This window comes from Pongo pygmaeus, chromosome 15 (genome assembly GCF_028885625.2).
Source record: "Pongo pygmaeus isolate AG05252 chromosome 15, NHGRI_mPonPyg2-v2.0_pri, whole genome shotgun sequence".
Classification (NCBI taxonomy): domain Eukaryota; kingdom Metazoa; phylum Chordata; class Mammalia; order Primates; family Hominidae; genus Pongo; species Pongo pygmaeus.
This window is the reverse complement of record NC_072388.2, coordinates 94,469,670-94,495,713: the sequence shown is the minus strand read 5'-3', so window position 1 is coordinate 94,495,713 and position 26,044 is coordinate 94,469,670. Positions and strand designations below refer to the sequence as shown.

The following is a 26,044-nucleotide window of genomic DNA, read 5'->3' as shown; positions in this document are numbered from 1 at the left end:
TGCGTGTGGTTCTTGCACCGTCTGGTAGGTGGCTCTCCCTGGCATCTCCTTCCAGGCCTCTGGTTTATGCACTGTCTCTTGGGTCATTCTCTCCTTGGCATCTCCTCCCACACCTGTGGCTTTCTGCACCGTCTCGTAGGTGACTCTCCCTGGCACCTCCTTCCACACGTGTGGTTCATGCACCGTCTCGTAGGTGACTCTCCCTGGCACCTCCTCCCACGCCTGTGGTTATGCACTGTCTTCAGACTGCGTGAGCTCTTGCTTCATCTCTAATGCAGGTCTCTCCTTCTAGCCTCAGTCCCAAAACCTCAACTGCCCGCTAGATGTTTCCTTGGGGGTCCCACAGGCACCTCCTACTCATCATATCTAAAGCTGACCTCCCATGCCCATCAAATCCCCATCCCCGTCAAATCCCCATCCCCGTCAAATCCCCATCCCCATCCCCGTCAAATCCCCATCCCCGTCAAATCCCCATCCCCGTCAAATCCCCATCCCCGTCAAATCCCCATCCCCGTCAAATCCCCATCCCCGTCAAATCCCCATCCCCGTCAAATCCCCATCCCCATCAAATCCCCATGCCCCTATCAGCAAAAAGCATCATGATCACCCAGTTTCCCAAACTAGGTGCCTGTTGGTCAACCTAGACCCTCACTGACCTTGGTCTCCATCCTAGGAGCAGAGCCTGCTCATAGGGGGATGGCAGATAAGGAAAGGTGCAGAAGGGAAGTGGGGGGAGGAGAGGAAGCCTATGGTCATACATCTGCTCCTGGATGAGGCTCCGTCCTTGCTTGAGTAATGACAATATCACTCCATCATTACATCCATGGGCACTTCTCACCTATTAGCTAAACCACAGGCCAGCTCAGATCATCCCATCCCTTTCCCTCTCCAAACTCAACTGAAAAAATACATCTCTGTGGCCTGACATCCACGCAGAGCCACCCCAGTGAGGAGGCAAGACGAACCCAGCCCCCTGCCCAGCCACTGCCATCGTGTCCATGTGTGGGAAATTCCTGGAGCCTCTGAGCTCTTACGGGGAGCAAATGTAGGGCTGTAATTCAGTGCTTCTGGTGCCCAGAACTTAGTGAAGACAACATCCAAGTCAGAAGTGGCAGGGCCCAGTCCGGGAAACCAGGGCTGCCCTAAGACCTGCTGGCGCTGCCAGAGCAAGACAGTAGTCCCGGCCACACCCCCTTCCTGGGAGTCTTGGGGACACCCAGGAGGAGGAAGCCAGCAGGGGCTGAGCAGTGCTCAGAGGAGCCTTCAGAGGTCAACACGTGGCTCAGTGAGGGTTTCATGAGAGGCACTGGGGCGGGCGCACCCTCCATGCCAGAGAGCAGCTGGCTCAGTGGACCTCCTCCCACCGTCCCGCGCTTGGTGCCTGCCTAGAAGCATCTTTGTAGTGGGTACTGAGACCTGGCCAGGTCCTGGGTAAGACCCTTAGCCTCAGTGGTGATGGCATGTGACTTCCTCCCTCCGGGCCCCAGGTCAGAGCACACCCACCCTCCACAGATCCAGGTTGAACAACAGAGGCCCCAGAGACTTTTGTTGTCTTTTGAATTGCTGTTTCTTGTGAGAAATGCCACGTGGGATAGTAGGAAGAGCGTGGGCTCTGGAGTGACACTGTAGAGCTGAGCCTATCTGTGTGACCTTGGACTGGGTACTCTCCCAGACTCAGTTTCTTCCTCTGTAAAATGGGCATAGGAAAGTCGGCCTCACAGAGATGCTCAAGGCACCCAGGAGGCCCCTGAGTGAGGTGAAGAGCGGAGCTCAGGACCTCTGGGGGTGTGTTTAGTGAGTTCACTAACAAGTGGAGCCCAGACATCCTGGTGAACCATGGGCACAGTGAGAACAGCTTGCAGACAGCAGGTGGCCCGTGTCTCAGTGGTGGCCTCCAATGTACTGAGGGAGAAGCTGATGGCCAGAAGTGCAGGGAGGGAAGGAGCCTTATATTCATGGTTTCATTCATTCAGCAAATACTTACTGAGCACTGCTGAGGATACAGTAAAGCATAAGACTAATGTGAACCCCGCCTCCGAGGAGTTAAGGGCAGCACAGATCTTAATAAGTGATCCAGAAGAAAGGGTGCCCTGAGGATGTGTAAGGCCAGGGAAGGTCTCCTGGAGGAAGTGACTCAGGGTGAGATTAGAGTGATCAGTCAGCGCTAACCAGGTGGAGTGGAGAAAGGGCAGTGAGCATTCCAGACACAAGGGACAGCCTGTGCAAAGGCCCTGTGGCAATAGGATGTGAGGCTCTTTAAGGAGCTGAGAGATGGCATTTAAAGAGGGCAGTGCTTTCTTCCCTGATGGGACCAGAGGTGATGATGGTGCCTAATCCCTGCATCCCTGGTGGAGGGGAAGCTTGTGGGGCTTGCAGGAGCTGCCTCTCTGCCCCACACCCATCAGCCAGAGGAGAAAGGAAGTGAGCCTTTATTGGGTGTTTACTGTGCACTTTATGCATAGCATGCATGGCCTCATTTATCCTTCCTACATTGGTAAGCAAGTATCACTCTCTCCCAACAGAGAAGAAACTGAGGCTCTGAGAGGCTAAGTGACATGCCCTAGGTCACACAGCTAGGAAGTGGCAGAGTCAGGGTTAGAACCCAAGATTCCAAACCTTATATTCCCCCCACATCCCATTTCACCAATGGTAGATTAGGTCTCATGGACTGTGATGAACTCTAGCCTGTGATCCGCAGAAATCTGGAGTCTCAGATTCATCATGTAAGACCTTGGAGGACTCTTGGTCAGAGCCTCTGTTGGGTATGTTAACTCCTTCACACAACATATGCTCCATCCCCACCCCCATGGGCTCATCAACCCCTGCTTTCCTACCTTCAGGGATGATGTATTAGTCCGTTTTCATGCTGCTGATAAAGACATACCTGAGACTGGGTAATTTATAAAGAAAAAGAGGTTTAATGAACTCAGTTCCACGTGGCTGGGGAGGCCTCACACTTGTGGCGGAAGAAGAAGGGCACGTCTTACACGGCAGCAGACAAGAGAGAATGGGAGCCAAGTGAAAGGGGAAACCCCTTAAAAACCATCAGATCTTGTGAAACTTATTCAGTACCACGAGAACAGTATGGGGGAAACTGCCCCCATGATTCAATTATCTCCCACTGGGTCCTTCCCATAACACATGCGAATTATAGGAACTATAATTCAGGATGAGATTTGGGTGGTGACACAACAAAACCATATCAAATTGGGAGCTTATAACTTCCTGAGGAAGCCCCTTCTCTCTTTGGAAGAGCTGAGATTGTCATTTTTCTTGTTGGCTTCTTAGAAGGTTGTGTGTATGTGTGTGTCTGTGTGTGTGTGTGTCTGTGTGTGTGTGTGTCTGTGTGTTTTTTCGAAGCATTTGAGAAACATATTGAAAGGTGTCTTATTTTTAAGAGCATTTTGGAATGCAGGGCCCTCTAAGTGAGGATGTGAGCTCTAAGTAAACAGGCACTGGGCAGGCAGCAGGAATCCTTTGAGAAGACCACCCCTTGTCAACACTTGTATGTGTAAACACTTTTTGGACCTTCAGAAATGTTTTCCCCAGAGGATCATGGCCAAGGCACAACCCCTCTCTTGAATAAGCAAAATGTTAGCTCTGAGAATGGAGGGGCAAATAAAAAAGGACACTTGTAAGCAGACCCTCCATTTGGGAGAACCTTAATTACAGGTTGTCAGTTGCAGTGGAAACCCAGGCTGGGTGACCCTACAGCTCATTGTCTTGCCCCTTTTCTCTCTCCCTGGGTGGGTCTCATGGGTCAGAGATTTGGCTCCACCCAGCCCAGCAGCTATGGGAAGAACCACCTTCTCTGTGAACTCACACTCATTCAGCTGCTTAAACAATGTGTCACCCACCCCCACCCTCCACTCCCGAAGTCACTGCTGAAATACATGCAGCCAAGAGTACTTATTCGTTGTTATAAGCAGCCTGTTTTATAAAATCAGTGTCTAAGGACTTTGGTGAGTGAAAACATTTGAGGCTGGAGGCACAGAGTTAAGTGTTATCATCTGGAGGAGATACTTGGAGCAGGGGAATACATGAGTTGACTCAGAGAGGAGAGGTAGAGAGACAGAACTGCCCAGGTTAGAACATCCCAGGAACATTTGCATTTAACAGTGCTTCTTCATCACCATCATCACCCTCACCATCACTACCACCACTACCACTATCACCACCACCATCACCATCATCCTTAACACCATTGCCCTCACCATCACCACCACCATCATCCTTACCACCATTACCCTCACCACCACCACCACTACCATCTCTACCTCCATCATCATCACTATCACCATCATCACCACCATCACAATCATCCTTACCACCATTACCCTCACCATCACCACCACCACTATCTCTACCTCCACCATCATCACCATCACCATCATCACCACCATCACCATCATCCTTACCACCATCACCATCACCATCACCATCATCTTTACCACCATCACCATCACCATCATCCTTACCACCATCACCATCACCATCATCCTTACCACCATCACCATCACCATCATCCTTACCACCATCACCATCACCATCATCCTTACCACCATCACCGTCACCATCATCCTTACCACCATCACCATCACCATCACCATCATCCTTACCACCATCACCACCACCACCATCATCATCACCATCACCATCATCATCACCATCACCATCACCATCATCCTTACCACCATTACCCTCACCATCACCATCACCACTGTCTCTACCTCCATCATCATCACCATCACCACCACCACCACCATCACCATCATCCTTACCACCATCACCATCACCACCATCACCATCACCATCATCCTTACCACCATTACCCTCACCATCACCATCACCACTGTCTCTACCTCCATCATCATCACCATCACCACCACCATCACCATCATCATCATCCTTACCACCATTACCCTCACCATCACCACCACCACTGTCTCTACCTCCATCATCATCACCATCACCACCACCACCACCATCACCATCATCCTTACCACCATCACCATCACCATCATCCTTACCACCATTACCCTCACCATCACCACCACCACTATCTCTACCTCCACCATCACCATCACCATCATCACCACCATCACCATCATCCTTACCACCATCACCATCACCATCATCTTTACCACCATCACCATCACCATCATCCTTACCACCATCACCATCACCATCACCATCACCATCATCCTTACCACCATTACCCTCGCCATCACCACCACCATCTCTACCTCCACCATCATCATTACTATCACCATCACCACCACCATCACCATCATCCTTACCACCATCACCCTCACCATCATGACCACCACCACCATCACTATCATCATCATCCCCATCACCATCATCACCATCACGATCATCATCTCTATCACTCACACTTACCATCACCATCACAGTCACCATGATCATCACCATCATCACTATTACCATGATCATTATCACCATCATCACCATCTTACTCTCACCACTCCACCCCCACCCCACCACCATTAGCGTCATGGTCATTATCACCATCATCAAGCATCACTGCCATCATTGCCGTCACCTCCATCACCATGGTCACTATCACTATCATCATCACGGGACTGTGGCTTTTGGTGCCCTGGAGGGTGAACCTTGGTTCTTCAGGGAGCCAGCAGATATATTCTATAATAATAGTACTAGTGCTGTGATTACTAATATTAATAGTAATGAATGTCACTAACAGTTACTAATAGTGCTAGCACTATTATTATAAATAATTATTAATAGTACTAATAGTAAGAACTGGTACATTTATCAATCAAGGTATATATATACCTTTGCTTTGAGTCCTCACCACAGCCCAGCAAATAGGGGTAGGTGTTTGATCCCCATTTTGCAGAGCAGATAACAGAGGATCCAATATTGATTTGCCCAAGGTCACATAGCTGTTGAGTAACAGAGTCTGGGTGGGGACCCAGTCCTCTAGGATCCTAAAAGCTGGGCTCGTCCTGCACGCTGCAGCATCTTGACCATGAGGGCCTCACTTTTCTGAGTGATCAGCTCTTGCCCCTGCACTCCTTGGCAGTCAGACATCCATGAAGCCACAACCCGGCCAGTCCCTCCAGAACTTAGGAAATGTTTTCTTGGCCACTTTCAGGGACATTGTAGCAGAGAAGTCCATTAGGCATTTGGACTTGTGAGACTAACCTTCATGTGATACTGATGGCGATAGTGATGGTGATGAAATTGATGATGAAACAAAAGGAGGAGGAGGAAGAGGGGGAGAAGAGGGAAGGAGAGAGGGAGGGAAAGGAAGAGAGGGGCCGGGCGCGGTGGCTCACACCTATAATCCCAGTACTTTGGGAGGCCGAGGAGGGTGGCTCACAAGGTCAGGATTCAAGACCAGCATGGCCAACATGGTGAAACCCCATCTCTACTAAAAATACAAAACAATTAGCTGGGCATGGTGGCAGGGGCCTGTAATCCCAGCTACCCGGGAGGCTGAGGGAGATAATTGATTGAACCTGGGAGGTGGAGGTTGCAGTGAGCTGAGATCGCGCCACTGAACTCCAGCCTGGGCGACAGAGCGAGACTCCATCTCAAAAAAAAAAAAAAAAGAAAGAAAGAAAGAAAAGGAAGAGGGGGAGGAAAAAGAGGAAAGGGAAGAAAGACAAGAGGAGGAAGAAAGTGATGATGATGAACTTGATGGTGGTGATGATGGTGATGACGAAGATTTAGATGGCGAAATATTAAGGATGCATACTAATCATGACAGCAGCTGATACACACTTACTACGTGCCAGGCTCTGCCTCATTGGATCCTCATGACAACTCTGTCATGTAGGTGCCATTATTGCCCCATCTGTAGATGAGAAACTTGAGGTTCAGAGAAGTCAAGTGACCTTAGGATTCACAGCCTGCACTCTGCTGCACCAGGCAAAGATACATGTCACAATGGCAGAGCCTGCAACTGTGTTTTCTGTTCTTCCTTTCATGCCTTGAATGCTTTGGGAAAACTACAGAAACCCTGTTTCTGGCAAAACTTACATTAGCCCCATTTCACAGATGAGAACATGGAGATATGTACTGTCATACAGTCAGTTCAGTGCAACCACCGCTCCTGGCATCCTCCTCGCCCCCTGAACCTGCTCCCCACCACCAGAGTCCCCCCAGCCCACTCACCTGTGTTGTGTTGGTTCCGCAGACTCCGCGGTGGCGAGGACTGGGCTCCCTCTTCCGGAGGGTGTGCTGTGTGGCGCTCCCACTGCAGCTGCTTCTGCTGCTATTCCTCCTCCTGCTGTTCCTGCTCCCAATCAGGGAAGAGGACCGCAGCTGCACCCTGGCCAACAACTTCGCCCGCTCCTTCACGCTCATGCTGCGCTACAATGGCCCACCACCCACCTAACCCACTGGGGCATACAGGTGACTTTCTTCTCCAACCTCCATCAGTCCCAGGGCCCCTCCTGAGGTTGCCCGCCAGGGAAACTGGAAACAGGGGCAGGCCAAAGACTGCAGAGCTGCATCCATATCAGTGCTGTGTCAGCGTTCCCGGAACACACTTACTTTTTATACAGTGTTGTCTTAGTCTATTTATACTAAATGTGTACTACATGTGACTAGGGAATAATGTCTAGAATTTTTATATGATCTGTATGTAAATGCTAAGTATGTATAATTTCATATACAAGGTCTATTTGGAGTTGGGAAAATTCCTAGCCATGTCTCCCTCCAATGGGATTTTGTGGTATTGTTGACTTGGTCTGCAGTCAACCCTAGAAAGCAAGAACAATAACATGTCACTTTCATGGCAACCTCTTCTCCAAAGCTAATCCCAGAACTCAGATGTAATGAAAGGCCTCTGAGCTGCAATGTGGAAGAGCACCACAGACCCTCACTTAGTGCCCAGTGACTCTTGCTTTATGCATAATGAGAACAAGTATGCTTGTCTAGTTTTAACAACCACAAAGAGTAGCTGCCATGTGTCAGAAGTAGAAATGGCAATGACCAGAGGCAGGTACAGTGATAGCAGTGACAAGTGACAGAGTGACATCAAGGGAGAAAAAGAAGAGCTGCAGAGAGCAGATCCCTGAACTAAGAAAGCACAGCCATGTGGAGGCATCGCATGCGGGAGCCCTAACCCCAGCTCTCAGCGGCTTCTGATCACACAGACCTATGAGGACTGTCCCTGGTGATGACACCAAGCCCCCATGAAACGGTGAGATCCTGCTCTGTGTGTTTCATTCAGGGAGAAAGGGAAGAAGACAGGCTTTATTTTTAAGATTTCCATGCAGAATGGTGAGGCACACTCCGTGAGCAGCACCCACTGGCAGTGCCCAGGAAAGATGTGTTTCCTCTGTTGCTCCTGGACTGAGTTTTCATCGTCGAGAGCTCAAGCTGCAGGTGAGAAGGGAAGCATCTGCCATACCATGGGCCAGGGATCGAGGGTCCAGGACAGCGGTGAGAGAATCTGCTCTGGAGTTCGGCCTGTCTCAAGGGCTCTCCTTCCCCTTCCTAGAAAAGACTCTGGAGACAGCAGGTCCATGGGGCCAAGAAGGTCTCATGTGCATCCCCATATGGGACTAGGGCCCAGGCCACCCAAAACCAGGCCCTCTCCAGCCAGGTGTAGGTGAGCCGGGCTCCATGCACCACCTGGGCTGGGGCCGCAGTGACTCCATGTGAGTTCCCGAGGCCAGAAACTCATCCCTTCCTTGCCAGGGAACTCTGGGATGGTTCCTAAGTGCTTTACAACTGGATCATGTTTTTCCTAAATCAACACTAAATTTTCCCCTTTAAAAAAGTACTTAATTCCCACTCTTTACAAATGGATTTTACCGTTCAACTACAAATACGAGCTTCAGAGGGGATTTCCTCGGACCTTCTCTCTGGCTTTGGAATCATAAAGTATTATAGACCCAGAAAGGCCCTTTAAGTAGAGGGGAAACTGAGGCCCTAAGAGGGCCTGATGCCCAGCACCACTGCTGTCTCACACACACTGACCCTTTGCCTTTCACCGTGAGCTCTGCCCTTGGGGACCCGGGTCCTAGGCAACTAGGACATTCATGGGCAGGAAACCCATGCTGCCAAGGACAGCCCTTGGGGCTGACTCAGAAAGTATATTTTTTTTTCTTTTAACTCGCCTGTATTTGTTACAACTTTAAGCAGAATGTGACTTGGGCACTGTATTTCCATCCACAAGCCTGGCTCTGAGTTATTATTATTATTGTTATTATAATTATTTTGAGACGGAGTTTCGCTCTTTTTGCCCAGGCTGGAGTGCAGTGGTGCGATCTCGGCTCACTGCAACCTCCGCCTCCCAGATTCAAGCGATTCTCCTGCCTCAGCCTCCCGAATAGCTGGGATTATAGGCATCTGCTACCACGCCCAGCTAATTTTTGTATTTTTAGTAGAGTTGGGGTTTTACCATGTTGGCCAGGCTGGTCTCGAACTCCTGACCTCAGGTGATCTGCCCACCTCAGCCTCCCAAAGCACTGGGATTACAGGCATGAGCCACCATGCCTGGCCTTTTTTTTTTTTTGAACGGCTTTATGATAAGCTGTAGGCTTATAATTATGCTCCTCCAAACAACACTTTTCTTTGGAAAACAAGCCCTCTGGACTCTCCATCCTTCCATCAAGTTCCTTCCCTCAAGCTGCTTCAGTTTAACTTATTTCTACAGGACTAGTACATGCAGAATTGGCAACTACAGGGGATGAAAAGTTCAAAAAGTAGATCCTACAACCCTGTGACTTGGTTTCCAAATATCTAGAGAAATTTGTGATTTCATGTAAAAAGAGAAAGCACACTTTTCTCCAGATATCTGGAAACCAAGCCATAGGGCCATTCTCTGCAGGCAACCGCCTTACTGGAAAATCAGGGGCTGAGTGAGCCCAGGCAGCCATGCCCAGATGTCCAGTCCTGGAAGTCAGAGCAGTGGCGGGGCGGTGGCGGCAGGCGGCGGAGCTTGCCAGGTTTCCACTCTACTATGTCACAGGTGAGAAAGCTGAGGCCCAGAATGGGGAAGAAACTGATCCATGGCCACACAGTGAGAGGCAGCAAGGCCAGAGCCCAACTGGCCACCATGGCCCTCAGGTGGTGTCCTGCTCGTTGTAGTGTGTTCCCCGCGTGTCGGCAACTACAGGAAGAAAACAGCCACTGGGCATGTGTGCAGCCTGTCACATATACCACATGTTGGGGAAGTAGAAGCTGGAACATGCGGGCGGGGGTGGGAATATCTACCTATATTTTTTAAATTTTGATAATGATGCCATCAAGTCTGCTTGTTTGCATAACTGTTTTTTAAAAAAGAATTGATATTTTCAGTACTTTCATATAAATATACTTGTAATATGACGTAACAGCCCAATTATTGGTGCTTCCAAGTGCAAGTGCAATCTCCTTTGCTTAAAGGAGAGCCAGGCAATTATTCTTATGACTTTAGTTTCTAGCCTCTTTAACGGCCTTGTAGAGCTTTAAGGTGCTACTGGAGAAAGGTGGCGCTGTGGCGCGCGCGCGCGCGCGTGTACGTGTGTGTGTGTGTGTGTGTGTGTGTCTTGTTCGTCTGTTTCCAAAATGAAAGGGGTCTTAGAGTTTATAAGAATTGGTACTCTCATGGCCCAACACTGTGTGTGTGTGTGTGTGTGTGTGTGTGTGTGTGTGTGTGTGTGTGTGTGTGTGTCAGAGAGAGAGAGAGGAGGGAAGCGGAGGAGGGAGAGAGAACCACCAGTGGGTCGGTTGATGAATTAGTTATCCCTGCTTACCTGTCCCTCCCACCCCTTTCTTTCTTAGCCCGTTCTCTGCATGTGGAAAGGCACATGCAGCACCCAGAGGGTGTTTAAAAAGAGAAGCTGGGAGCGGGCGGGATGGGCAGGTACTGACAACAGATGAGGCCAGGAGACCCTGGGAAGTGCCCAGTGGTGGCGGGACAGAGGGAACACCGACAAGGGAGACAAAGAACGTGCTCCGTTTGGTGCTCCTGGGTGCGTGACCCCCTTGGGTGGCATTTGGCAGCCTTGCTTTATGTAATTCCCACACTGACACCTGCCCCCAGGGTTTGATACTGTTTTACCCCCACGTTTGATATGGAACACTGAGGCTTAAAGATATAAAGACCCTTGCTCATGCTGAAGTGGGTCCAAACCCACAACATGGGGCAATGAGGACCCCAAAGCCCAGGCTGGAGGGGGGCTTCAGGCTGGTTCTACCAGGTTGCAGTCTCTGTAGCCTCTGGGAATGGAGTTCCCTGTGCAAGCAGGCAGAACTCTGCCCATCAGCTCGCCTGGGACATGGCCAGAGTGGAGCATCCATACATTTCCCTGAGGGACTGGTCCTCAGCTGTGAGATGAGTCACCACCAGCAGCACATTCCCTTGGGCCATCTATCATTATCTTCACATTGCTCACCTGGAAGATGAGCCCCTCTAATGTCTCATGATGAGGTCCTCGGTCATGAATGACAGAACTCCACACCCCCAATGCCCAGCACAGGATAAGAGCTTCAGCTGTGGTTTGCTGAAACCCAAAGGCAAATGTGTTTCCTGACACCCGACTCCCTTCCAGAAGAAATGGGTCATGGATGACCTGACCCAATTCCATCTCTCAGGCCCCGTTTGCTTCTGGCAGCTGGCTGGAGTTCCCTGCAGGGACCGGGGGTCCAAAGATGCTTGTCTCCAGGCGGCTTCAGGGGAAGGAAGCTGGGGACCATTTGCAGCCTGGACGCCAAGGAGAATGACAGGCAGAGGGGAGAAAAAGGCCTGAAGGTGGGCAGTTTGTGCTAACTGGGGGTTCCCTAATGGATTTTACTGTTGGCAAACTGGGACCGGTGGCATCATCCTGCCCTGCCTTGCAGGGGATGGGAGGCTGGGGCTGCCCACAGTTAGGGAGTAAAGAGGGGATCTTATCTCTTGCATTAGACTGGAGCCAGGCCTGACCGGGAGGCCGGGAGGCTTTGCAGAAACTTTGAGGACCTGCACTTTATGCTGGTCTGGCTGGAGAGGGTGGACAGGGAAGTGGGCCAGAGGGAGTCAGGCTTGATGCACTGAACTGTGTGCTTAAAAGTGGTTAAGATGCTAAATTTTATGTTATGTTTACTTTACCACAATTTGAGGGTGAGAGGAGAGAGAGAGAGTGAGAGCAAAAGAGAGAGAGAGAGAGAGAAGAGAGAGAGAAAAAGAGGAAGCAGGGGGGCGGGGATAGCGAGAGAGAAAAAGAGAATGGGAATGGCAGGCTGTACCTTCATGGTTCCCAACTTTCCTCCGAGGACAAGCGCTAGTGGCAAAGCTTTCACTGACCAAAGGCAAGTGAAACAATATGAGGGAACGCCTTGAGTTTTTCTTTCCATAGGATTTATTTCACCCTAACACTGGCTCTTCATTCTGGGATTATATCTCTCCTACTTCAAGGGTGCTCAATGGCCTTTAGGAAATGAGGGATGGGTAAAGGTGGCTCTGTCTTTTTTGATGGTTTCCATTGTGTTTTGGGAGCCCTCATTGGACAAAATAAAAAGTTGCCAACTCTGCGTTGGTTTGCTCCCCATACAGTATTCTTCCTGGAAAAACATGTCTGAAAGTTTGGGAACCCAGGAGATGGCTGGGAGAAGAGAGCAGCTTGAGGATTGCTTAGTGCAGGAGTCCCCGAGGGAGAGAAGGAAAGAGAAATGGGAAGAGGGACATCATGGAAATTTGTGGCAACTGGGTTCAGGGGAGGCCAGGAGGCTGCCAGCTGTGGCCCCTCCAAAAAAAAAAAAAAAAAAAAACCCAGTTGCTCACTGGCCGTGCCTTCCCACTGGCCATTCGGATGCTGTCTGGGGTCTGGAGCTTTCTCTCTCCTGGTTGGTGGGCAGAAGTGCCCTGTGCCTCTTTGCATCTTAATCCAATGCAACAAGCATTCTCCAGCCTGTGCCAGGCTTTGTGCCGGGAGATTTGGGGTGAGCAAAGCCCAGTCCCTGCCCTCAGGGAGCTTGCAGACGAAGAAAAGGGTTTGTGCCATTGAAGATGCCCAGCTGGATTGCAGTCATTGCCCTTGACTTTGCCCATCTGCCTTTCCAGAGGGGCAGGCCCACTGTCACAGAAACTGGAAGAGCCACACAGGGGAGACAGTGGGAGAGCTCGGGACAGGGCATGAGAGTGTCTTGCTGCCTCTTGGAGGCCACCATTGTGACTATGAACCATACCGGGCAGAGGAAGTGGGTCAAGGCGGCCAGGGCAGCTGGGCTGGGCAGGGAGAGGACCTGGGCATGGCAGAAGGAGGGGAAAACAGACTGACTCGGCCTCAGGAGGTCAGAAGGGTGTTGGGCTGTGCTGGGTCACAGAACAACACAGCTTGGGAGGCTCCTGGAGGCTTCAAGGGGAGGCCTAAGGCTAAGGCTGTGGATGTTGATTGTCATTTCCATTACTAGCCCAATTATTAGTCTGTCTTCCTGGTAAAAATATGTGGTTGGAAATGCCAAACTGAGAAGCCCACTTTTCCCCACTGGGGATCATCTGGGTTGGCGTCTCCATGCTCAAGGATAATATCTTGCCCTTTCCTGCCCCCTGCCTAGGATTTCTCCCCAGAGGAGAGGAGGTGAGGGACCCACCAGGGAGGCTGTGCCTGTGGCTGTCACCCTGAGATGCCAGCAGCTTCCTTTGGATTCTGTAATCAGAGTGTTTTTCACCTGTGTCTGCAGTGATTGCCAGGAAGCCTCTGTGTCCATAGCCCAGCGGGATCCTGCCCTAATTCCCACTCTTATGGGGACTCAGCTAATTCTCACCCCAATCTCATTGTCACCAGTCTAGGTCAGCATTGGAGGGAGGTGTGGGCAACTACAGCCCTTGCTGCTTCCAAGACAGACATCAACAGTTGATCACCAACCTTTCCCACTCCCCACTCTCCAGCCCAATGGACCTCACCGTCCTCAAAACCACTCCAAGCTGCTGCCAATCAATCATATCCTTATGTGAGCAAAACCTGTTTGACATCCTTACACCTGTACCAGCCCTCTCAGAAAGCTCTCAATTCTGGCCTCCTTTTCTTTTTTCTTTTGAATGTATATTAAAATTAGGATGTTCCCAATCAAAAAATCACTTTTCCTTCATCTAGTAATTGGATAAGACAAACTAGCCCCAGAAAGCAGACAATGGGATGAACTGCCAAGTAGGATTTTTAGGGGAGACAAAATGGATTAGGAAATGCTAAGTTCTCTGTTGAAGGAGGATACCTGGATTTTTTAGGCTGTCAGAGGTGGAGGGCTTCCACAGACTGTCTTGTTCCAACTTTGTACCCATTTTACAGGTTAGGACTCTGAGACCTCAGCAGTTCTTCTTTGGCCAGTGAGCTCAGGGAGTTAGTTCCAGGAGTGGGGTTCGGTCTCTGCACCCACTGGATGACAGCGTGATACAGCTCAGCACTAGACAGGGTTGAGTTGGAACTCCACTGCTGATGGGCTGTGTGACATTGGTCCAGTTCCTTGCCAATAGGTAAGGAGGGAAGTCAGCCCTGGAGCATCCAGTGCTCCTTGAAATATTAGGTATCCTAGGAGGGTGCGGGTGGGCTCGCATCTGGAAGAGAAATCCCTAGATTCAGCCACCAGTAACAGAATCCCTCCTCCCCCAACCAACTTTGACTTAAACCAATCAGAGACTTTACTTTTCTCTCCTTCTGAGAAGTCTAGACATAGGCGGTTGCTGGCATTGTCTCCTCAGCTTACGGATGTCAGAGCCAAGGCTTTGCAACTCTCTTTCCTTTATATCACAGTCACTTCATGGCCCAGGATGCTTGCTGTACCTCCAATTTTTCATCTGGGTTCCAGGCAGGAAGAAGGGGAGTGAGCTAGATGAATCTGCCCTCCTCATTAGGAGCTTTCCCAGAAGCTCCACCAGCCACTTCCATTCTCATCTCATTGGCCAGGACTGTGTCACATGTTTTCCCCACATCTGCAAGAAGTCTGAGAACATGCACCCCAAAAAGATGGGGGCTCTTCTAGTAAGAATGAAGGGTAGGGTGGCTTGGAGTGGCACTTAGCTGTCTCTGCTACAGTTGGAGGAAAAAACCGGAGTTTGTCCTGATCCTCCATGCCTTGGCCGTATGCTCCTTATTCGGAACTTGAAGGCATCATCCTTGCAGTGTGAGAGTGACCTGCCACCACGGCCTGCCACCTCCTCTCAGGGGTCCCTGAGTCCTTCAGGTCTACCCAAAGGCATTGTAGACATTCTTCCTGCAAGGCTTGGGAACCGACAAATAGATCTGCCCAGCTCGCCAGAGTTTTTGTGCAGGAACAGCCCCTCCCGTCTTTGTCCTGGCCGTGAGCACCCAGGGCTAAGCTTTTGAACACTTTCTTTGTGTTTGGATTCAGCCCAGGCAATGCATATTTGCTTTCATTTCTTCTTGAGCTTGAGAAGCTCCTGGGTGCAAATCTTGGAAAATGAGGATCTCTGAGCCCTTCCAGGCCAGCTCTTTGTTTTCTAGCAGACAATTGAGGCTTTGAAAAGGAAAGTGGGTGGGGGCACCCCACAGGTGGCCCTCATCACCCAATTGCCAGTGCCTGCAGGCTCCTGCAGCAGAGGCCCAGAGTCAAAGAGGACTTAAAACCAGCTGTCGTTTCTCCCTTAGCTTCTGTGTATGAGAGAAACATACATAGCCTTCTGTTTTTCAAAGTAAGAACAAGGAGGAATTTGTTTCTAAAAGAACATTAAAACACAGGCTCGTGGTCTAAAAGCAAATGGTTCAGCAGGATGTTCAGGGCCTTAAAGCACGGTCAGCAGGACTCAGCATCTCCCAGCGCCTGCTCTCCGGTTGTCATGGTAACATCATCCCCAACCCAACCACCTTGTCCAGCCGGGAGACAGCAGTCACAAGGAGGGACCTCGGTTTCCCCCGAGGATCCTGGGCTTCCTTTCTGAAACACTTGCTTCTGAGCTCAGCAACCAGGAACACCAGGCCAGCCCATCCCCAGCACCTCTGTGGAGATGAGGGACAAAGTCCTACAGTCCCTCTTCCTGTTCTGATGAGAAAGGGAGGGAAGAAAACATACCCCGAGGGCCTGCAATATGGTCATGACACTTAAAAAGCCTGTGCTATGGAGTCATGATCAGAAACCAGGTGCAGAAACCAGAGTGTGGGGAGGGTCAGCAGCCTGCCTCAGAGCAGCCAGCTAGGTGGGGAGTGGTAAATTTGGGACTTGTACCCAGGCATGACTGGCTCCGAGCCCAATGCTCCACTCTATCGAATGTTCCCTGGGCCTCAGTTGCTTTCCTTTCCTTTGCAGGCTGTGGGCTGCTGCCACTCTGGCAGCTGGTGAGCTAGCTGGAGGGCAACATTCCAAAGCAGGGGCAGCAAGGCTTTCCTCCTGTGCCCACTCCCGTGGGGAAGTCCGTTGACTCCCACCGCTGATGGGAGCTGGCAACATCAGGATGAGGTCCCTGGGGATGGGAGCAGGTACCCACTGTCTGTCTACCTTCCCACTGGAAAAGCACGGACAGGCCGGCGCTTGAGGGGGCAGGCAGAGGACAGAGTTGGCTTTGCGCGGTCTCTGCCTGCTGAGCAGCTCCAAATCCTCTCATGGGAGAAACAAGGAGGCAGTCCCTTGTGCATGTTCCAGAAGTTTTATTGGGGAGGAGGAAGCGGGCAGAGGAAGCTGTGTGTGCATGTGAAGGGGTGGGCAGAGTGGGAGGGATGCACGGGTATGTGAGCATAGCATGTGCGAGTACTACACACACATCTCCATGCAGAAGCACAACTGGGCAGCCCTGGCTTCCAGTGCTGGGCTTCAGCACAACAGACACCAGCCTGTGGTCTCTCTGAACCCAGGGAGACCGCATCGGGCTCAGGACGTTTCCCCCGAGGTCCAGAGTTTTATGCCTCTCCCTGGCATTCTCCATAAAGAAGGGAAGGTCAGATGACCCCTTAGATCTGTGTCATCTGGGAATTTCCTTGGGCTGGTTTAGACATGATGCCCTCTCTTTTTCTCAGGATAGCAGATAACCTGCTTTGAAAGAGGGCTTAATTCTGTGGGTCCTAAATTTTCTCCTTTCTCTCTTTCTGTGTGTGTGTGTTGGGGAAATGGCAAGTTTCCAATACCAGCTTTGGAGGAATGATTATGTTTTCCCTCCAATTCAAGCCCAAAAAACCAGAGCCCTCATTCCAAAGCCCCCCACCCAGATGGATTTTTTAGTTTCATTTGTCATCCATCCCATGGGAGGGTCCCATGTCTCCTCAGAACCCATCCTGGAGGCAGCAGGTAGGGTAGAGTGAGTTTGGCCTGCTCATGACCTCCACCCCTGAGATTGTGAACAAAGAGGTCTGGGGTGATGCTGAGAATGTTTTTGAAGATGCTCCCAGATGACGCTGATGATCACACGAGATCGAGTGCTGCGATCGCCTTGAGTCCAACCTCTGCATAAATGAGGTTCTCATAAACAAGTTCACTCTACCCTAAGCTAAATCTATGTGAGCAAACCCACTTCATCCTTTGTACCTGGAGCCCTGGTTACACTAACCTGATACTGACCTGTTCATGTAGCTGGAATGGTGTGTTTCATGCAGTGTGGACCAAGCAATGGCATGGGGGGTGTGTGTGTGTGTGTCTGTGTGTGTGTGTATGCGTTCACACTTTTGTGTGTATATGTGCATGTAGATGCTGCATAAATGATTTTTGATGTCAAAGACAAACACATTCCATTGTTTTAAATGTTCTATTATGTAAACAATATGCAGAAGGACCATATCTACTCTTGTCATATCATTTGTGATGGTAAAACATGCATTTGCAATAAATTAAGCTTTCTGGGAAGGCAAGCAGTATTGGAGCCAAATGACTGTCTCGGAACATGTGTGTGTTATCTCGGTTCATATCAAGTCCAAAGCTAATGGAGCCTTCCCCGCCATCCAGGGAGGAACACCAGGACCCCGGAATTTCTTCTTAGTGCTATATTTTAAAGTTGCATTGATGTTTTCCTCCCCTTCCTTTTGCACAAGTTGGAAGTAGCAGTGTTCTAAAAGATGGTTTGATGTTTTTACTGTTGTTCTATATTTTTTAAAATGTATCTGCTTTGTGTTTGGAAATAAAAATCTCTATTTTGGTCTATGAAATACTGTGTGGTTTGGAAATTCGTTTTCTGAAGTAAAGGAGTTTGTCCAAGAGGTTATGAGAAGAAAGATGACATGTGGCTAAGGCTGACATTGTAAATTTCTGACTTCCAGTTCAACCTCGTTCGTGCAGAGGTTGAACTCAAGGCGACAGCAACACTCAATCTCATGTGGACATCAGCCTCATCTGGGAGCATCTTCAAAAACATTCTCAGCATCTCTCCAGACCTCCTCGTTCACAGTCTCAGGGGTGGGGGTCATGGGCAGGCCAAGTGGATACTGAAAATTCCAAAATGCACTCTGAGTACATTTTGTAGAGAAACAGCACCCCCAATAGATCCAGGCACTAGCCCAGATAGCGGTAAAATGAGGCCTTTCCAGCCATTTCACTCCCAACCCCAGGGATCAAAGCCCCACCAGGACAGTTTATTTAACAAAGAATTCTTGGGTTTGGCTATCTGGTTTCTTAACTCACAGTGCACCGGAAGCTGCAGAGGAGAAGGGGAGGACTCTGCCAGATGCAGGAGAAGCTGGAGACACCATCCTGACTTTTGAGGGCAGGTCTAAGAAACCAGCAAGTAAACCCAGGAGCTGCCACAGGCTAACAAAAGCTCCTAACAATGGCCTTGGTTTGCCAAGAAAAGGAAAATGTATGTCAGAATCTTCTGCTTACAAAGGAACAGAAGTGTACCCTTCAATTCAGAACACTGTCATTAGAACGATTTAAAATAAAATGATTTTGACTCTTGTATAATTTGTTCTCCCAAGTGACAACTTTTTAAAAATTTGCTATTATTTTAATAATGTGTGTAATACGTTTCCTAAGTTTTTTCTGTCTCTGTGATCTTAAACCCTTCTCACCCTTTGGGAGGTGAGGCGGGATAGGGGGACTTGAGTGAGAAGCATTATATCTGCAGCCCCTCACCCCTTACATGACTGTTAAAGGAAGAGACAAAGTTTTAGTCTCCATATGAATCCAAGTGGAGTCCAGAGCCGTGCATGAGACTTTGAACTGTTGGTGCAAAAGTTGTTACAGGCTGGAAGTGGTGGCTCATGCCTGTAATCCCAGCACTTTGGGAGGTCGAGGTGGGCAAATCATTTGAGGTCAAGAGTTCAAGACTAGCCTGGCCAATATGGTGAAACTCTACCTCTACTAAAACTGCAAAAAAAATAGCCAGGTGTGGCAGTGCACACCTGTTGTCCCAGCTACTTGAGAAGCTGAGGCAGGAGAATCACTTGAACCTGGGAGGTGGAGGTTGCAGTGAGCCAAGATCACGCCACTGCACTCCAGCCTGGGCAACAGAGTGAGACTCCATCTCAATAATAATAATAATTATTATTATTATTATTATTATTATGGTTTTTGCCATCAAAAGTAATAGATTTGGATCTGGTTCAGTGGTGCATGCCCTAGAGTTAAATGCCATTCCAATGACTCTCTGAGTTTTTGACTTGGTGAAGCAGTTATACAGAGAAAGGGCAAAGGGTGGGAAAGTCTGTTCTATTAGGAAGGAGGAGCAGTCGTTGGTTTTTCCATCTGCCTTGTTTAGGGCAGATGAAGCCAGGTTGCCAGCACTCCTATAGCGGACCCTGCAAATGGAAGAATCACTTTCCACTGTCAGGCTGCAGCAAGACCACTGCTGGCTACAAGGTATTTACAACTGAGGGAGGTGATTTCACCCAGCATATCTGGATCCATTGTCTAAAGTCTTAGAGTAGTGCTAAGTACCCTCACAGAAACACTTGTGAGTCTTGTGGCCCTGAATAACAAGAACCCTTACCTTCTAAGTAGTTGTCCAAAAAATAAAGCAGCCTGTTTTTTGAAGAAAGACAGAACTCTGTCCACGGGGATGCTCTGCCTTTTAGGTCTATATGGAATTGATCACGGCATAGCCCTGTTTAGTTGATCTGAAGAAGCCTTAATCCGTATAACATAAAGGTATGCCACGTCATTTATGTTAACTAAACGTCGTATACATGTTTATTTCCACAGCAGAAGCATCAAACCTGGGGTCAGGAACTTCAGGGTTAAAACACTGTTCCAGTGAGAAAACTAGATTTACCCTTCCTTGTTTTAATTTAGCACCTTTTGTGGGAACTCAACCCACTGTGAGAATAACATTAAACACACACGGTTTCGAAATCTTTACTGAGTTCTCTAGTGTTTCTGGCTGGACGACTCATTCATTTTTATGACCGTGTGATTTTTTTCACAACCAGGCATCCCATGGAAATAGTTATCTTACCTCAGTTTTCATCCATGGCTTCCAAGCCCAACCATGACATGGTTAATTGGAGAGATCCATCATCTTCTCGTGGAATCCTCTTGGTGAGAATGTTACTCAGCTACTTGGCCCTGCCAGCCTCCTCTGTCACTGCCTCTGCAGCTCTGGCTCTCTGTCCTGCTGCCCTTCATTATGCTGCAAGAGGAGAGACCCCAACTTGCTCAGGGCTTCCGGGCTGGAATTCCGTATTGCAATTGCATACTGGCGTGCATCCTGGTCCCTGCTCCCCGCTCCAGCTTGGTTTTCACTGTGGCCTGCTGCTGCCAATTTCTAATAGGAGGGCTCCTCTACCAATGGACAGCAAGGGAAATTGCTCTAAATTGTTCTGAGACATGGTCTGTCTCATGCTATCTGTATTTCCTCTCTTTGGGCTTGTGCAAATCACTGAGGCCCTTTTCCTTTGGAATGAGGTGATGGGATAACAAAAAATAAAAAGCAACAAACCACAATTCTGAATGCAATGTGGAATCCTGCCTTGCATCCTAGAACAGTGAACAGGCATTAGTGGAAAGGCCAATGATACACAGATCAAGTTAGCAGTTTCATTAACACTATTGTACTGGTGTTAATTTCTTGGTGTTGACAAATTCCCTATGGACATGTAAGATGTTACCATTAGAGGAGACTGGGTGTGTTCGTCTATTTTTGTGTAGCTATAAAGAAATACCTGGAGCTGGATATTTATAAAGAAAGGAGGTTTAATTGGTTCACGGTTCTGCAGGCTGAACGGGAAGCATGGTGCTGGCATCCACTTCTGGTGAGGTTCTAAGGAAGCCTGCAATCATGGCAGAAGGTGACAGGGAGCCAGCATGTCATATGGCCAGAGTAGGATCAAGAGAGAGAGGGAGAAAAGTACCACACTCTGTTAAACAACCTGATCTCTCTGAGCAAGCATTCACTTATCACCAGGGAGATGATGGCGCTAAGCCACTCATGAGCAATCTCCCCCGTGATCCAATACCTCCCACCAGGCCCCACCTCCAGCACTGGGGAGTCCATGAAATCTGGAAGGACAAACATCCAGAGCGTATCACTGGGTGAAGGTTATGGGAACTTTGTGCTGTTTTTGCACCTTTTCTAAATGATTCCAAATAAAAATTTTATTTATTATTTATTTATTTATTTTTGAGACGGAGTCTCGCTCTGTCGCCCAGGCTGGAGTGCAGTGGCGCCATCTCGGCTCACTGCAAGCTCTGCCTCGCGGGTTCACGCCATTCTCCTGCCTCAGCCTCCTGAGTAGCTGGGACTACAGGCTCCCGCCACCACGCCTGGCTAATTTTTTGTATTTTTAGTAGAGACGGGGTTTCACCGTGTTAGCCAGGATGGTCTCGATCTGCTGACCTCGTGATCCACCCGCCTTGGCCTCCCAAAGTGCTGGGATTACAGGCATGAGCCACCGCGCCTGGCCAAAAATTTTATTTATTGTTTGTTCCACTTTATTTCATTTCTATTTTCATTAGAATGAAATGAATAGAATCTTATCAATAATCTGTTTTGCCTATCTAGTAAATGAAAAGATCTGAATTTTTAAAAGCATTGAACATTTCAAAAACTGAGTTTGCAGTCTTTAATGATATCTTTATAATCAAGAAATAGTAAAAAGTTACATGCTAAATAATGGCATGTTCCAAAAAAGATTAGTCTTCCCTTCCAAGTGGCAAATTCAGCAATATTTAGGACAAGCACTGTATGATTTGAACACTAGAAAAATGTCTGTTTCCTTCTTTTTTCATCAGCTTATTTTCTTTCTTTCCACACTTAAAATTCTTTTCTTTTAATGGACAAATAGTAATGTTACATATTCATGGGGTACATAGCGATGTTTTGATACATATAATGTAAGTGATCAGATCAGGGTAATTAGCATATCCAGCATCTCAAACATTTATCATTTCTTTGTTTTGGGAACATTCAGTATCCTTCTTCTAGCTATTTGAAACTATATGCTATTGTTAACTATAGTCAGCCTACAGTGGTGTAATATACTAGAACTTATTTCTCCTATCTAGCTGTAATTTGTATCATTTAACAAATCTCTCCCTATGCTTCCTTCCTCCTACTCTCCCCAACTTCTAGTATCCCGTTTTACTTTTTACTTCTATGAGATCAACTTTTTTTAGCTATCACATATGAGTGAGAACATGTGGTGTTTAACTTTCTGTTCCTGGCTTATTTTGCTTAACATAATGTCCTCTAGTTCTATCCATGTTGCCACGAATGACGAGATTTCTTTTTGTTTTTTTATGGCTGAATGGTATTCCATTGTGTATATATCCCATATTTTTTACATCCATCTGTTGTTGGACACCTACGTTGATCCCATATCGTGGCTATTGTGAACAGTGCTGCAATAAACATGAAGGTGCAGATGTCTCTTCAATATAATGATTTCCTTTCCTTTGGAAAAATTCCCAGTAGTAAGATCACTAAAAATTTTATTTTTAAAAATATGATTTTTTATGGCCCTGGAAAAAAAAATGTGAGGTTTCTCTTTTGCTCTTAACTTACTCCCTTAAAAGTGACGGTGAAACTGTTCTAGGAACAGGCTTGGAATCATCTTGATCAGTGTTTGGCTCCAAGCAACCAAATCTGCAAGGCATTGGATCTTAACAAAGTTCTCCCATCTTCTGGAATACTTATCTCAAAGGAATGTGGTTGTGCGGATTAAATGGGATAGTATGTATGAAGGGCTTTCACAGTGCTCAGCCCATAGGACACACTCCATAACTGGAAGCTATTTATGCCACCCCATCCCAAATAACTTCCCCAGTCATGCTAGGCAGGTTCTGAAGAAGTATCTTCTTTTACATTCTCTAGGATGCATAATCTGACCCCAAAGTACTGCCCTGCAACTACTGCCAGGAGTCCCTTATGGGCTTACAAGTGTCCTGAGGATGCTTGTTAAGGGGAGAGTGTAGAATCAGTCAGCAGTCAGTTGCAGAAAACAGAATCCACTCTAACTAGCTTAAGGAGAAAGGGATTTATGATGGGGTATAAAATGGCTCACAAAATTGTTGAAGAACAGACTCTAATCTGAGATTTCAGGAGGAGCTCAGCCTTAGGACCATGCTGCCTCTTTCATGGTGGAGAAAGTTGCTGCTGCTGCCCCGCGGGACGCTGCCAGACCGGGAGAGCACTGCAGCTGCCGACTAAAGGCCTCGCCTCCGCTGCACTGCAGCAAAGGGGTGCCCATGTCAAGCTGTCTCCTCGTGCACCTCCCTCCCACACTCAGCATCCTGAAGGAGAATTGGAGTTGGAAAAACCTGGTTCACATTTAGAACACAGCAGCAAAGGAGGCAGGGATATGCCACGTTATTTATTTTTTTTAAAAAAAATGATTTTTTTTTTTTTTAGAGATAGTCTCCCTATGTTGCCCAGGCTGATCTCGAACTCCTATCTCGGCCTCCCAAAGCACTAGGATTCCAGGTGTGAGCCACCACACTCGGCCAATACCATTTTAGCTTTACCCTTCTGCATTACGGGAAAGCATCTGGCAAGGAGTTTAATGCACAATTAATAAGCAAATCTATGGTATTCCCCACGGCCCATGCCTCTGGATACTTCATGTCCCAGTGTACCCCAATTTCCATATTTAAACTTCCAAGCAAAAACAGCAGTGGAATCAATAACTCCCATATTCCACCTAATGCACCTACCCCCATATGAGCAAGTGAGTGCTTAGCAAAACGTCCCGTTTATCAATATATCCATTTCTGTGCTCTATTAGTTTTCCTCTGGTTCATTCACAATTTTACTTGATGTCCTGAAGTCTGCAAACTAAATTATGAGGTTAGCTGTCACATCCCTGCCACCAGGCCTGCTTGTTCATGGGCAACTGAACTGACATCCAGTGATGTCTGGACACCTGATTATCAAGAGCCTTCTCTACACAAATGGACTTTTGATGAGCATTCAAATAGTACATACATATTGTTCTACCCAAGATCTCGCTGAAAGGGCTACCCATATATATTTTCCTCAAACTTCCAGGTTATCAATCCCCATTCTTGTCCTTTTCAAGCCCTTGACCATCCTTAAGGAAAGAATCAAGTAAAGAATATTTAAATAAAAAACATCATTGAGCTCTTTTTTTTTTTGAGATGGAGTCTCACTCTGTTGCCCAGGCTGGAGTGCAGTGGCGCGATCTCGGCTCACTGCAACCTCCACCTCCCAGGTTAAAGCGATTCTTCTGCTTCAGCCTCCCGAGTAGCTGGGAACTACAGGCGGGTGCCACCACACTTGACTAATTTTTGTATTTTTAGTAGAGACAGGGTTTCACCATATTGGCCAGGCTGGTCTCGAACTCCTGACCTCATGATCCACCCCCCCCCCCACGCCCGGCCTCCCAAAGTGTTGGGATTACAGGCGTGAGCCACCGCACCCGGCCTATTAAGCTCTTATTATACATCAAGAATAAATAAAATGGTGAACAAAACAGAAACCCCCAAACACTGCCTTCCTGGAGCTTACTCTCTGGTGCTGGGTACTGCCCGTTCTTCTGTGTAGATCTGTGCTCTCAGTCATTTCTCCTTCTAGGCAAAATGAACTACTAAATACACATTTCAAAGACAGTGGGGGACGTTCCTTCCCCATTGTCTTTCATCAGCAGCCTTCACGGGGGCTGTAATCCTATAGCATTATACATCTGACTACTTGCATTATATCAGGCAAGGTCATCTAGGCTCAAATACATTTTTTTTTTTTTTGAGACAGAGTCTCACTCTGTCACCCAGGCTGGAGTGCAGTCACTCTGTCACTCAGGCTGGAGTGCAGTGGTGTGATTTCAGCTCACTGCAACCTCCGCCTCCCAAGTTCAAGCGATTCTCCTGCCTCAGCCTCCAAAGTAGCTGGGACTACAGGCATCTGCCACCACGCCCAGCTAATTTTTTGAATCTTTAGTAGAGATGGGGTTTCGCCACCTTGGCCAGGCTGATCTCGAACTCCTGACCTCAAGTGATCCACCCACCTTGGCCTCCCAAAGTGCTGGGCTTACAGGTGTGAGTCACCATGCCCGGGCTCAAATTCTTTATTCTGAAGACAACTGGTCATGGGGGACGCCAAGTGAAGCCGTGGGGTGGGCTGAGGGTTAGGGGTTTTGCAGCAGGAGTAGGCATCCTGGGGGGTGTGGACCATTGGTAAGGCCTGCATGTTTATTTCCCCCCACTCCCAATTCATACGTTGAAATCTTAACCCGCAAGGTGATGGTATTAGGAGGTGAGGCCTCTGGAAGGTGATTAAGTCGTGATGGTGGAGCTGTCACGCATGGGATTATTAAAATGACCCCAGAGGGAGAGCTTGCCCCTTCAACCATGTGAGGACACAGCAAGAAGGCACCATCTATGAACCAGGAAACATGCTCTCACTAGACACTGAAACTGCTGGTGCCTTGATCTTTGACTTCCCAGCCTCCAGAACATGAGAAATAAATTTCTGTTGTCTATCAGCCACCTAGGCTATGATATTTTGTTATAACAGCCCAAATGGACTAAAATGCCCACATACACATGCAGCTCACAAAATGACCAAATAAGACACTGGGGAAAGATTTCAGGCCTGGGCATTCATTCAGCAAGTGGACCATGGCACTGAGGACAGGCAGTGTGAGGTTACCACCCACGAGAAAACTGGACAAGCATCTGCCGAGGTCCCTCCAGCCCACAGGGCTCCTGCTCCCCTGAGCACTGCTCCCGCTATGGAGTTCTTCTCCGTTGCCTC

The 26,044-nt window shown here is 48.4% G+C and overlaps 1 protein-coding gene and 1 pseudogene across 4 annotated transcripts in view; both read left to right on the top strand.

Annotated features, from left to right (window-relative positions):
• The window catches only part of SYNE3 (spectrin repeat containing nuclear envelope family member 3), a 109,625-nt gene extending 91,578 nt beyond the window's left edge, over positions 1-18,047 (top strand). For all 4 annotated transcript variants that reach the window (XM_054448647.2, XM_054448645.2, XM_063652048.1 and 1 more), the window contains exon 18: positions 7,190-18,047. In XM_054448647.2, the coding sequence (XP_054304622.2) occupies positions 7,190-7,390 (201 nt within the window). In that variant the 3' untranslated portion in view covers positions 7,391-18,047. The remainder of the gene's footprint in view (positions 1-7,189) is intronic.
• On the top strand, positions 15,679-18,047 carry LOC129012701 (putative uncharacterized protein encoded by LINC00341; annotated as a pseudogene).
• Positions 18,048-26,044: the final 7,997 nt, after the last annotated feature.